At 45.0% G+C, this 12535-nt stretch overlaps 1 protein-coding gene across 8 annotated transcripts in view; it reads right to left on the reverse strand.

Annotated features, from left to right (window-relative positions):
- Positions 1-12535, reverse strand: part of MOCOS (molybdenum cofactor sulfurase) — a 366395-nt gene that overhangs the window by 309415 nt on the left and 44445 nt on the right. For 6 of the 8 annotated variants that reach the window (XM_085872802.1, XM_085872811.1, XM_085872803.1 and 3 more), the window contains one exon: positions 998-1087. The exons of 1 other annotated variant lie outside the window; for it this stretch is intronic. In XM_085872802.1, coding sequence (XP_085728928.1) covers positions 998-1087 — 90 coding nt within the window. Of the gene's footprint in view, positions 1-997; positions 1088-12535 lie in introns of those variants that run through there. One more of the 8 variants, XM_085872809.1, reaches the window with a different exon arrangement.

The raw sequence follows: 12535 nt of genomic DNA on the forward strand, positions 1-12535 counted from the left end.
CTATTTCAGGGTTTAAACTATTGTTTGCCAACTCACCAAATTTGAAATGAAGTCATATTTGGTGAATAGCTGCATTCTAAATTCATCAAATAGTGATATCAGAGGAAACATTAATTATCAAAGAATTAAATGGCTGGCAAAGTGAAGGTGGCTTTGTATTGAGTACAGTGTAAATAAATAGCACATGTGTTACTGTAGTGGTGTTCAAAGAACAAATGGAACATTGTGTTGAGTAAATCCTACCATTAATTTGCAATTCGGCACTGGATTTGACACCAATACAAATTTTTATTAAGGAAACTAGGCATAAAAAAGCTACATATCAAACGAACACTTTCAAATGGAGCACCTCGCCACCATTAGTGCATTTAAGTTGGATCAGATGTGGCAATAAATGTGAATTGCTGCTCCCAGCTTGCTGACTCGATGACAGAAAAAGCCATTTTGATTTTTTCCGGCTTCATCCCGAGCCGATTTGGAATCCCGTACGGGCACGGGCAACTTGTTAGTTTCTTTAAAAACTTTTTGTTTGCGAAGAAATACTTTACAATTTTAACAGTTGTGTGGGCACATTCTGATTTGATAAATACTGTTTTCATTTCCTATTCCTTATTTTTTTTTTTTTTTAATAAATATGCATTTCTCATTACTGTTATATTCTTTGTTTGCCAAAAATAAATTTATAGTCAGTTAAACATTTTAAGATGGTCTTATTCAAAATCCATGCAGATTTTTGTCACATTGTCTCTAAATTGTCACAACATGACCAAAGAAAAATACTACTAAGGAAAAGGTCACATCTTTGCTCACATTATTATACTCAGGTTATGATTCTTCCAAAAAAGGCCATTTAATCTAAAAAGGTGAATCAAAGCAAACAGTGCAAGCATGGTCAGGATGTCATGTGAATATACACAAATTCTGAGAGATAAATTAAGGTCTGCCGACCTCTCCTCCAGCCACCCCCATTCCTTTTTCCATCTGGCTTCTTTCATACCATAACAGTTTGAGATAAGGTCCTCCGTGAAATTCAGCACCTGGCTCTCAGCATACAAAGTAGCACTGGCATGGTCCAAGTACACCATTCCTGGAAGGCAGCGTCAAATGTGAATTATGATAATAACAAAGTAATTCTTTCAAAGCCATTACAATAAGAGAAAAAGAGGGCATAACTAAAACAGACATGTAAACAAATATATTTTTAAATGATCAAATTGAAACACCCAAAGCCTGAATTATGTTGGCATGGGGATGTATGGAGGGGGTGGGGGGGGGAGAGAGAGAGAGAGAGAGAGAGAGAGAGAGAGAGAGAGAGAGAGAGAGAGAGAGAGAGAGAGAGAGAGAGAGAGAGAGAGAGAGAGAGAGAGAGAGAGAGAGAGAGAGAGAGAGAGAGAGAGAGAGAGAGACAGAGACAGAGAGAGACAGAGAGAGACAGAGATAAAGACAGAGACACAATAGATAGATAAATAGATAGATAGATAGATAGATAGATAGATAGAAATATTTGCTTCTGACCATTTTTTAGGAAAAATTCAAAATTCTAATTAGCAGAAGTTTTGCATGCCCATTTTTGTGATTGTGCATTTAATACACGAGTACACACTCTCTCTATGGTTAGGTTGTACATTTAATACACAAGTACACACACTCTCTACAGTTAGGTTAGGTATGACAGCATGGGCCAGAACAGAGCGACGCTGCGTCCACTTTCCTTTGGTACTCCAGGGGCCTCTGTCTGGCCTTCTTCGAGGCAGATGCCTAGCCCATGCCCATCTCCTTGAGATGCCGATCAACCCGCTGCAACCATGAGGTACACGGTCGTCCCATTAGCCTGCTCCACTTATGAGGCTTCCTCGCTGAGAGAATCTGGTGAGCAGGATCAGCATCAGGAAAATGAGCCACATGTTCAGCCACAGCTGATGCTCACGGACTATACAGGTAATAAATCTCATCCGAGTCTCTCTCAGCAACCGCTCGTTGGGCACAAAGTCTGACCAGTGATAGCCAAGGATTCTTTGAAGAGACCTGGTTCTGAAGGAGTTAAGTTTCAGTCTCAGATTCCTGGTCAGAGTCCAAGTCTCATATCCGTAGAGCAAGACTGGAAGCACCAGGGAGCGGCGGGTAGGGTCATGTTGTTATACTCTCTGGGTTACATCGATTTCAGTAGATCTGGGTGCAGGCCTCAATAACATCGGGGGTGTGTTCAGTCACCAAGTTTCTTCTAGAACGCTCGCCAAGTGGCTTAAGCATTCAAGTAAGCACTCCATTCAAAACCACTGATAAGGGCCCTGTCACACCTTGACATTTTAGCCAGCAATGGCAACGTATAAAAATGTATGTAAAACGTTGGCGTACGCTGAAATTTTGATGTTTTTTTCTTTTTAAGTTTTTGGCGTATTCATAATGTGTTGGTCGTTTGCATAACATATTAGTAATGGGCACAGAACGTTTCGTTGTGTTATACATAACTTTTACCAACGAATGCTTACCTTGTGGTCGGCGTTCAAAACCTATGACAAACGATAGTTTAACTTACCCGTTGCGCGCTATACGTATCGCCGGCGAACTCGTGGCGTAGCCAGTTAAGAACTTTCCGGACGCCGATTGAAATCAAAACTGCCTGAGAATTTGAAGTGTCAACATCGCAGTCACACCTTGATGATTTTGCCAGCATATGCCATTCTATGAAAAATGTGTTTACAACGCTAGGCACACGTCAAATACGCTATAGGTAAGTTGTGTATACGTTTAGAGTATGCTGGAAATCATTGAAGTAGGCTGGCATATTACCTAGTCTGTTTGATACGTCGTGAAATTTCAAGCATGCTGAAAATTTTAAGACGTACTCGACGTAAGGCTCACACGTTTTTGCATGCGTTGGCATCTGTTCCTAGCACGTTCCGCGATCGTTGAAACACGACAAACACATGTTACTTGTAGGTTACTGATAAGTCGAAGCACGTCAAGGTAATGGCCAACATACTTGAAACCAAATTTCTAACCGATGAGTAACGTGCTTTGAACAAATGAGTAGCGTCAGCTTAGCCTATGTTTGACGTGCTTGGAAACTATGAGTAACGTGCATTGAAACTATGTACAACTGGCCTTGAACCAATGACTAGCGTGCTATGAACGTAAGAGTAACGTGCGTTTAACCGATGAGTAGCATGTTTTGAACCTAAGTAAAACGTGCTTCTAACCTTTGAGTAACATGCAATGAACCTATTTGTAACGTATGTAAAACGCACATTGTCGTATGTAGACGAATTAAATTGACGTCTTCCGGACAACCATAGAACTTACTGAAAGTGTTTCTAACTTACATCTACCATGTACTGGCGTATTGGCAACGTTTAGGGGAATTGGTATATACAAATGGGCTTCACAATAATAACCCATCATCGTTCCAGACTCCATGGTGAGTAGATGTGAATGCCGGTAGTATCAATAGTAGCAGTACTATTACTAGTAGTAGGTGTGCATGACAGTAATAATAGTAGTAGTTGTGGTAGTAGCATTGGTAGTAGCTGTATGTCTGTGTCAGTAGTAGTATGTGAGCATGATGTGGAGGCTGTGGGGGATGATGGATCCTCGTTGCGTCAACGAATAGGAGAATACTTTGCACCATTGTTCGATGTTCTGTAAGGGCTAATTTTTTTTCCTCATTCCGAAGATGAAATATTTCTTTGTTTTACTATTGAGATTATTAAAAAAGACTTTGACAAATGCATAATGTACTAGTAATGAACACAGAACGCTTCGATAACTTATAGATTAGTTATACCAACGATTGCTTATCGTGTTTTAGGTGTCCACAACCTATGCCCAACGATAGTGTAGCGTATGCATAATGTGGGAGCGCATCGTTTACGATTACGTGACGTTTGCTATCCATTGACTGCCACTAAACTATTTTAATAAACGGCTGTCACTCGCCTATTGTTTTTGGACGCTGGTGCTCGGTAATTGAAATCGTTTTCCATTGAACGAGTTCAATTGCTTCCACTGGACTATTGAAATGATTTAATAATAATGCTTGGTTATCCTTGGACCACTCTGGCTGGCAGCTCGTCGAACATCGCTGGGGGCATTCGCAGGAAGTTGATGAAGGATGCATGGCCCTCGTTCCGGAGTTCCACCATGAGCTGGTCATATATGTCGTAACGGCGTCGCCTCCCGATCAATGGTCTCACCCAGTTCCTTCTCCTCCGTTCACGTCTTCTTCTCCCGGCTCTATTGGCACGCAACTGGTGCAGTGTCAACTCGATGAGGTCATGTTGATGTTCGAGGACAGGTAGGTATTGTCGTCTCAGCGTTGCCGTATCCTCCATCTCTCGGAATGACATCGACATGTACTCACCACGAAGTCTAAAAAAAAGACGGGGTCTTCCTGCGAAGGCCTTTTTTATATACCAATTTCCCTAGTCGCTGCGAATACGTCATTCTATGTCAGCTGTTTGTTAGAAATGCGTTCAGTAAGTTCTGTGGTCGTCTTGAAGACGTCAAATACGTCTACATACTTATTTGTTCGTATGACATGCTCTACAACTAATTCCCAAGCACGTTACTCATAGATTATAAATAAGTCACGGGTTCCCTAAACATTACTTTGATGTGTTTTGATGTATAAGAAACTTTCTAGTAGCGCGTTGCAAGCTGTGAACAACGTTCGTGTAGCGTGCTTATAAAACGTTACCTATTGTTTATGAATAAGTTTCGGGTACGCAAATGTTACCTCAATGCGTTTCCACATATGAGTAACATATAAATAACGTGTGTCAAGGATCGCATAACGTGCCTAAACCTTATGGCCAGCGTAGCGGAACGTGTGAGCCAAACGCCGAGTACGTCGTAAAATTTTAAGCATACGAAAATTTGAGAAAAACCACAAAGTTCAACGATTAAAGTCAGCGTACAACGACTTATGGCAGTGTTTTTCAGCGTGCTTTTAACGTATACAAAACCTACCCATAACGTATTAGACATGTGCCAGCGTATTATGCAATTTTTTCATAAATCGGCATAGGTTGGCTAAATCGTCAAGGTGTGAGAGCCCCTTAAGGAATGGCTGGCTTGGCCAGCGTGAGCGAGGTACTTGGTAACTGAACACATCCCGGGTTTCCTTCCTTTCAGTTTAGTGTTAAACAGCAGCAGCTACTGTTATAAAAGGTAATCATATGTGTTTGTGGTTTGTAATATTTGATACTTCCGGTAAGCGTTTGCCACAAAATGCCATGATAAGCTATTTATACACGCCAACACAGTGTTTGTTCAAGGAGGAAAAACCCCTTGGAAAAAGGGGGGGGAGGGGGAGGGGATATTATTAGTATTAATATGGTTTTGTAATAACATTAATATTATACTGTTGTCATTCATGTTGTTATTACTTTTGTTCTTGGATGCGGCATGAGAAAAACGACACCTGCGGAGAGTCCCGACAGATCCAAATCAACCCATATGTACCACTTCCGTGTGTGCTGTATAACGTACCTCTACCCTGTAGTAACTGTCAAATGTACATCCTGATTGGGACATGAACTGTTCCGCTATCAACTGACAGGAACGGTACAGCTCGGTAAGTGGCTTAAGCACTGAAGCAAGCACTCCGACGGAATGTCTGGTTTGGCAAGCAATTAACAATTGCCGTGGATACAACTATGCACCCGAAAACGTCCAAGCATGTCCGAATTGGACAAATTTTAAAATTTTTATGAGTCGGAACTGCTGATACTTTCAAATCTGGAGCTTACATTTTGTAATTGTGCTTAGTTTAAGAGATTCTCTAAGTTATTCATATGTGCAAATGAAATAAAGCCACGAACGCTGGCGTCTCAAGGCACTTATAAGCACTGCAATATACCCAGTGATTCGTAGCTATGATGAACAGGCATTCGATAATATGACTGAGCAAAATCGTTGCAGCCTGTTCAAAGTCAAGGCATGGTTGAGCAGGCCAGAAAAAATGGTGGCTTCAGACCCCAGCAAGGTTACTCAGGAAACGCCTTAAGACCCCAGACAGCGAGGATATAATTAAATAAGGCCGTTAATTATCTTCAAAAGGGGTGTTTTAATTCACCCAAACACACAATTTTCACTCCTGCACTTCCTTGGAGTTTTCTTAGTATGCATGCAAAGTTTCACGCGACTAGGTTTTATAGTTTTGGAGTTATGGAGAAGACACACATTGACATTTATTAGTATAGATGTATATTGTATATATGTATATATCGTTACGGTTCTGGGAACCGCATCCCTCCAATTCAATGGCATCCAACATACAGTGGTCCCCAGACAGTTATTTCATTAATGTACGTTCGCATAGTCCCTTCCTTCTTGTCTAGTGGGTCGAACGGGACAGTGCGTTGTTTAAATCTCATCATTAGGTCTGATTAAACCTCTGAACTTCATTCCTACTCTGCCTTTTTCTCTATTCCTGAGGTAATTCCAAGCATGGGATCCTGGCGTGAGCCAGCAGGCACTCCGCTCGGACACCCATCGGTAAAAAACACGCAGCCGCGCACCTGAACTGTGGAACATGGGTCCTCACGAAAGTCAGCAGGCATTACGCTCAGACACCCATTTGTAAAAACCACAGCCGCGCCCTTCGCATAAGAATGCGTCCTCACAGAAGACCAAGGGTAGAAGTACAAGCCAACAATAAACGCCAGCGCTGCACGGAGCACATGCAACGCAACGATAACCCTCCACCCACTGTTCAAGCGACTAGAAGCATAACCAACACAACCACGTCGCTGCAGGAATGCCGTGCCGAGTCCAGAAGGGTAACCAACCTAACGGCGTACTGCAGGAATGCCGAACCGAGGAAATAGATGGAGCGGCACACCAAGTGCTAACAAATTACAGTGCGCTTGTGGCGCACTCTTCTTCAATCCAAATTCCCATTTAATGATTATATCTGTCCTCTTTTCAATCCGAATTCCATCTTATAATTATATCCAATCCTTTCCCTAAATTTCCTGACACAGGGCTGGCACCGTGCACACGACATCACCTTTGATAAATGGCCACGTGCTTAATCGCGGCAGACTCACTTGCAGTCCCGGGATAATTTATTATCACACACGCAGCAATACACGAATGGCACACATCGTGTTCAGGTCTGCGCATGTGTTACCATAGCATCTTACCATCGGTCTTCGCAGACCACCGCGGCCGCGGGTGTCTCCCGCGAACGGCAAACGTCCAATCGCCTCTCCGCCCGGCGAGGCTGCAGCCAGGCGGAGGCACGCTGTACGGCTCGAGCCGCATGGCTTACAGACAGGCAGCGCATTGACCGACGCTGACCGCCGGTCGCCGTGGACGGCCTGGGAGTTCAGTGCAGGGCGATTTGTGTCAAGGTGCTCGGAGCGAGATGATTCCGCAGCATGGAACCATCTGACCGGAAGTAAAGTTGAGCCGCTTCTGGTCATGGCGGCCGGCCCGTGTGCTGGTCGGGGCACAATCAGGGCGCCCGATTCGCATGACGACACATCGCTTCGGGTAGTCACCCCCGCCCACACCACAGGATCTCTAAAAGGACGAGTCGCGGGGCAGTCGAGAGTGTCGTTCCTGCTCACCGCTCCTGTCTGCTCGTTCCTGTCAGCTCGTCCTGCTCGTCCTGGGATAGTGGTCGTCTTTCCTGCACTGAGTTCCCGTCTGCTGGTGGATTTCAGTTCCAGCTTCAGCTCCATTTCCAGTTTGAGTGCCAGTTCCTGTCGTTCCTGCGCACCGCTCCTGTCTGCTCATTCCTGTTGGCTCGTCCGACTCATCTTGGTATCTGGGATTGACAACCCACCCATTCGCCTTCTGACTCCACCTGCCGACTCCACCTTCTTTACCGCCTTACCACTGACTCCACCCATCTGCCCATTGCTCCGGACCCCACTTTCTGGCTCCGCCCAAAGTCCTTCCTTCACGCCTGTCAGGCGTGCCATTCTCTGGATCGACGTGCCAGCTGTGAGGGAGGTATCACCCAGCGGAGCATCCCTCCAAAACGTATTGGTGTTGCGGTCGGGCAATCGTGCAAGGTATTGAGAGACCGTCAGCCTCATGTTCTCTCCTCTTTTTCTTCTCATTAGCTCTTCTTCATCGGGATGTGTGTGTGTGTGTGTGTGTGTGTGTGTGTGTGTGTGTGTGTGTGTGTGTGTGTGTGTGTGTGTGTGTGTGTGTGTATGTGTACATGGCACGGCGCCTGTCCTCGCTTAAGTTAAGATTGTAAAATAATTATATCGCGATAACTCTGCTCTGTGTCTGCTTTTGTAAGTTGCTTGTTTATTATCGCACCTTTCACTTTTCTTCCGATCTCTGCTCACACACAACAATAAAAGCTATTCACTGTGAAACATATCTTTCCTCACCTGCCTGTTAATAAATCCTTTTGTCAAAATGTTCCCAGCTCGTTTTTGTCTTTTCTTTCATTGATCCAGCATGGTCCGTAGCCTAACCTAGCCGGGACTTTATTCCCAACGATCCGTTCCTTTTAGCTGGTACGTCCTTGGCAGTGTCGCTTGGCTGCATCTGATCCGCTGGTACGTCCTTAGCAGTGTCGCTCGGCTGCATCTGATCCGGTAAGGTGATCCGGTTCAGACAAGGCGTACCGAGGTCGTGTCCCCTTGTAATTAGATCATGTGGTTATTTTTCTAGGTAACCGGATAAACAAGAAGCAGGACTCTTGGTCATATGGTTGAGTTATTGGCGTTCACGGTTCGTTAGTGACACGCCGCGTCACGGAATTATCCGTGTTCGACGGCCTACAATGCTGGGAAGTCTGGTGGGAACCCGAGATAGTTTCCCCCTCGGTGATCTTCTCACCCGACCCCCGGCCCGCAACAATATCTATATCTATCTATCTATTTATGTATATACAGTAAGCTGTCGATGGTTACGACCGACCAGCCATAAGTCGATTTGGTCGTAAGTCGGCCAACCTTTATTTATAGTGTATAGGCCTATGCAAAAATGACCGTATGTATATTATACTGTATAATGATATAATAATCATCTGTAAGTCATATTTTATTAACATTTTCTTTGTTCATTATTGTTATAACCATGGATATAAAAACCATTTTAATTGTTATTGCATAACGTTTTTTTATGTCCGTCAGGTTTAAGTCAAACACTGCATACTACAGTACAATTGGTTTAATATTTGCAAAAACATACAAAAAAACAAAAAATAGAAGACATTTTGCAGTAGTTACAAAACATAGTGAATTAAAAAAATACAAAACATGTTACCCCTCTTGCGTAATTATTTCATCCAGACTTTCAACAAACTTATGAGCTCCTTCCTCATCTGCACTCGCTGCTTCTCCAGTCACTCGAACATTATGAATTTGGAATCTTTTCTTGAATCTTTTGAACCAGCCAGTACTTGCTGCGCTGCGGATAAACTGTGCTATACCGAGACCACACGAACATGCTGGCACTGGCGGGCGCTGGGGCAGAAACTGTCGTACGCCCAGCTGTGCAACACTCGCGCTGCCAGATGCGGAGCAGTCGTGGCCAGACATACAGTACATATCGCGGTCGCGGGCGTGGTCGTAAAGTCGATCAGTCATAAGTCGCATAGGTCGTAAGTCGACGACTTACTGTATGTGTATATATATATGTTGTTGTGGAGCCGGGCGTCGGTTGCGAGCACGACCGCGAGGTGGAGCAGTAGTCGACTCTACCGAACACCCGGAATCTAGATCGTCACCCTCGGATAACTCCGAGGGTATGGGTCCCTCACAGGACCGTAAATCAACCACGTAGTACAGGGTTATTTGCCAAACTTCAAAATACCTGGAGGCCCACGTGGCGAATTACCGAGTATTCACACCATCGACGGAGCTCGAACGGGACGAGTCGTTTCCATGCTCGACCAGTGCGTAACCCGAGCGGATGGTTACCGAGGTCCCGTCGGTCCAAATGCACACAACTACGGTAACAACGGCCTTTTTATTTCCCCAACACGCACGGTGTTAAACAAATGAAAAAACCACAGAAACGAGCTGATACATTCAACAAATGGATATTTATTTACAATAGGTGGGGAAGGAACACACAAGAGCAGAGTTAAACCAACTATAAAGAAATGAAATCATGTACAGCACAAGCACTTAACAGTTCCTACTTAAAGACGGGCCCACAGACAGACGCACACCCAAAAGAAACGAACTGGACCTTCCCGCCTCGTGCAGTCTTCGACGTCCAGGATAGGCGGGACTCGAACCCGCAGCTCAATGCCGCTGCGAGCACTGGGTACGGAGGACAGCGTCAGGCTCCCGCAAGCTCCTCCTGCGCGCGACGAGCCCAAAGCCAGCGACAAGACGAGAGCCAGAAGACCAGCAGTGACACGAGTCCAGAAGACCAGCAGCGACATGAGACCAGACGACCATAAGACCAGCAACACCGCGCCGTCCCGTCTATTTCTTCTCGCCCCACGTCGGGGCAGGGGGAACGCGTCTCACCCCTCCGCGCACCTCATTCGCCGGGGAAATGCGTCGTCTCTCCATGATTGGTTGGGGGGGGGGCGTATCGGGGCATCTCAATTCCCCGCCCGCTGAAGAGGCTTTGCTGCTCTTGGAGCCCGCTCTGTGCCCTTTGACCGACTTATGGCCACCTCACTCGCACCCCCCGGATTGGGCGAGAGAGACGTCAGGTCGTCGTGAACTCCGCCCACGTACGTGCTGACACGCACGCGTGCAATGGTGCAAGTAGAGGAAGGTGGGAGGAAGCCAAGGCAAGTGTCATCGGTGTTGTTGTTATAAAAATCCTAATTATCAAAATAACTTCGCAGTGCATGTATGTAATTCCCATTAGACACAGGTAGGGGGCCCTAACTAGAAACACACACTTATCGAAATAACTAAGCTACGGGGACGGCTGTCTGTCTGTGTGCACAAGGCTTCCAGATTCGTAACAAAACAATGTGTGTGTGTGTGTGTGTTACGTAACGTAACGTAACGTAACGTAACGTAACACACACACACACACACACACACACACACACACACACACACACACACACACACACACACACACACACGCACACACACACACAGTTTTTGGCCCTATCTATCAATTTTAGAAATTCGTCCAATGTTGTCCTTTTGGCTGATGTTGCCTCTCAAAACATTGTTGCTTGACTGTCGCAGGCACGGTGCCTCAATCTGCGAAAGTTTCAGAATGATCGGCTGACCGGTTTGGGCTGTGGGTGAGTGGACAAACAAACTAACCGAACCAATCAACATACTTGGGGAAAAATTTTTTTTGCCAAGTGGCAAACGCACCCAAACACAACATCCTCTCCTCTTGCGAGGGTAATAACTGCTCATTTGAAGTGGTTCATCAGAGGAAGAGGTCCAGCAAAAATATAACTTCATTACAAGAAAGATGAGTGATAGCTTTCCAATATTTTTCAATGTCACTCGATTTCTTAGCTGTTAGTCTGGGTCAATACTAACCAAGATAGTCAGTTTGCTTGTAGCCATATGCCAGGACATGAATCGATCTTCTTTTTTGGGTGGTTGTTAACTTTAAGTGTTTTAAGATGTATGCTATATTACCAAATGTATTGGGATAGTAAGTAAATATGTAGGCTTTCTTGGAAGAGCAAGAACGTCACTGAGAGAAGAAAGGCTCCATACAGATGGTGGGACATTAGGTTTGCCTGGCATTGGCTTAATGGTTAGGGTGGTGGGCTTGGGATCCTCGGTGGTTCAAATCCTGCTCTGCTGTTGAATTAATATCAGGTGGGGTTGGACTCAGCCTGTCATCCTTCTGAGGTCGGCAAAATGAGTACAAGCTTGCTGGTATCCTGTGTCGGAGTGGCAACCTGTCCATGATTATGCCCAATAGCCCAGTAGACTGCTTAGGGCCCTGTCACACCTTGACGTTTTAGCCAGCGTATGGCAAGGTATCAAAATGTTTGTAAAACGCTGGCGTACGCTGAACTATTGATGTTTTAAAAAAAGTTTTGGGCCTATAATAACATGTTGGACGTATGCATAACGTATTAGTAACGTACACAGAACGTTTCAATCACATATAGATAACTTATACCAACGAATGCTGAGCATCTTGTCGGTGTTCACAACCTATGCCCAACGATAGTCTAACTTATGCATAGCGCGGCAGCGTTTTGCCGACGATCACGTGGCGTAGGCTATTAATAGGCTGCGGCTCGACGATTCAAATCATAACTGCACTAGACTTCGAAGTGTGAAGTCGCTGTCACACCTTGACGTTTTAGCCAGCGTATGCTGACGTATGAAAAATTTGCCGAACCAAGCTGGCACATGTCGAATATGTTATGGGTACGTTTTGTATACATTAAGAGAATGCTGGCATACGTCGTAGTACGCTGGCATACTTCGTCATATGCCGAGTACGTCGAGACATTTTCAGCATGTTGAAAATTTCTCGATGTATGACACGCGTTCCGCATACACTGGCATAAGTTGGAGGCATGTTATGCGATCGTTGACACACGTCGACACACATTACTTGTACGTTACTCATAAGTCGAAACACATCGATGTAATGG

This window comes from Eptatretus burgeri, chromosome 3 (genome assembly GCF_056783735.1).
Source record: "Eptatretus burgeri isolate ZD-2024b chromosome 3, Ebu_testis_v1, whole genome shotgun sequence".
Classification (NCBI taxonomy): domain Eukaryota; kingdom Metazoa; phylum Chordata; class Myxini; order Myxiniformes; family Myxinidae; genus Eptatretus; species Eptatretus burgeri.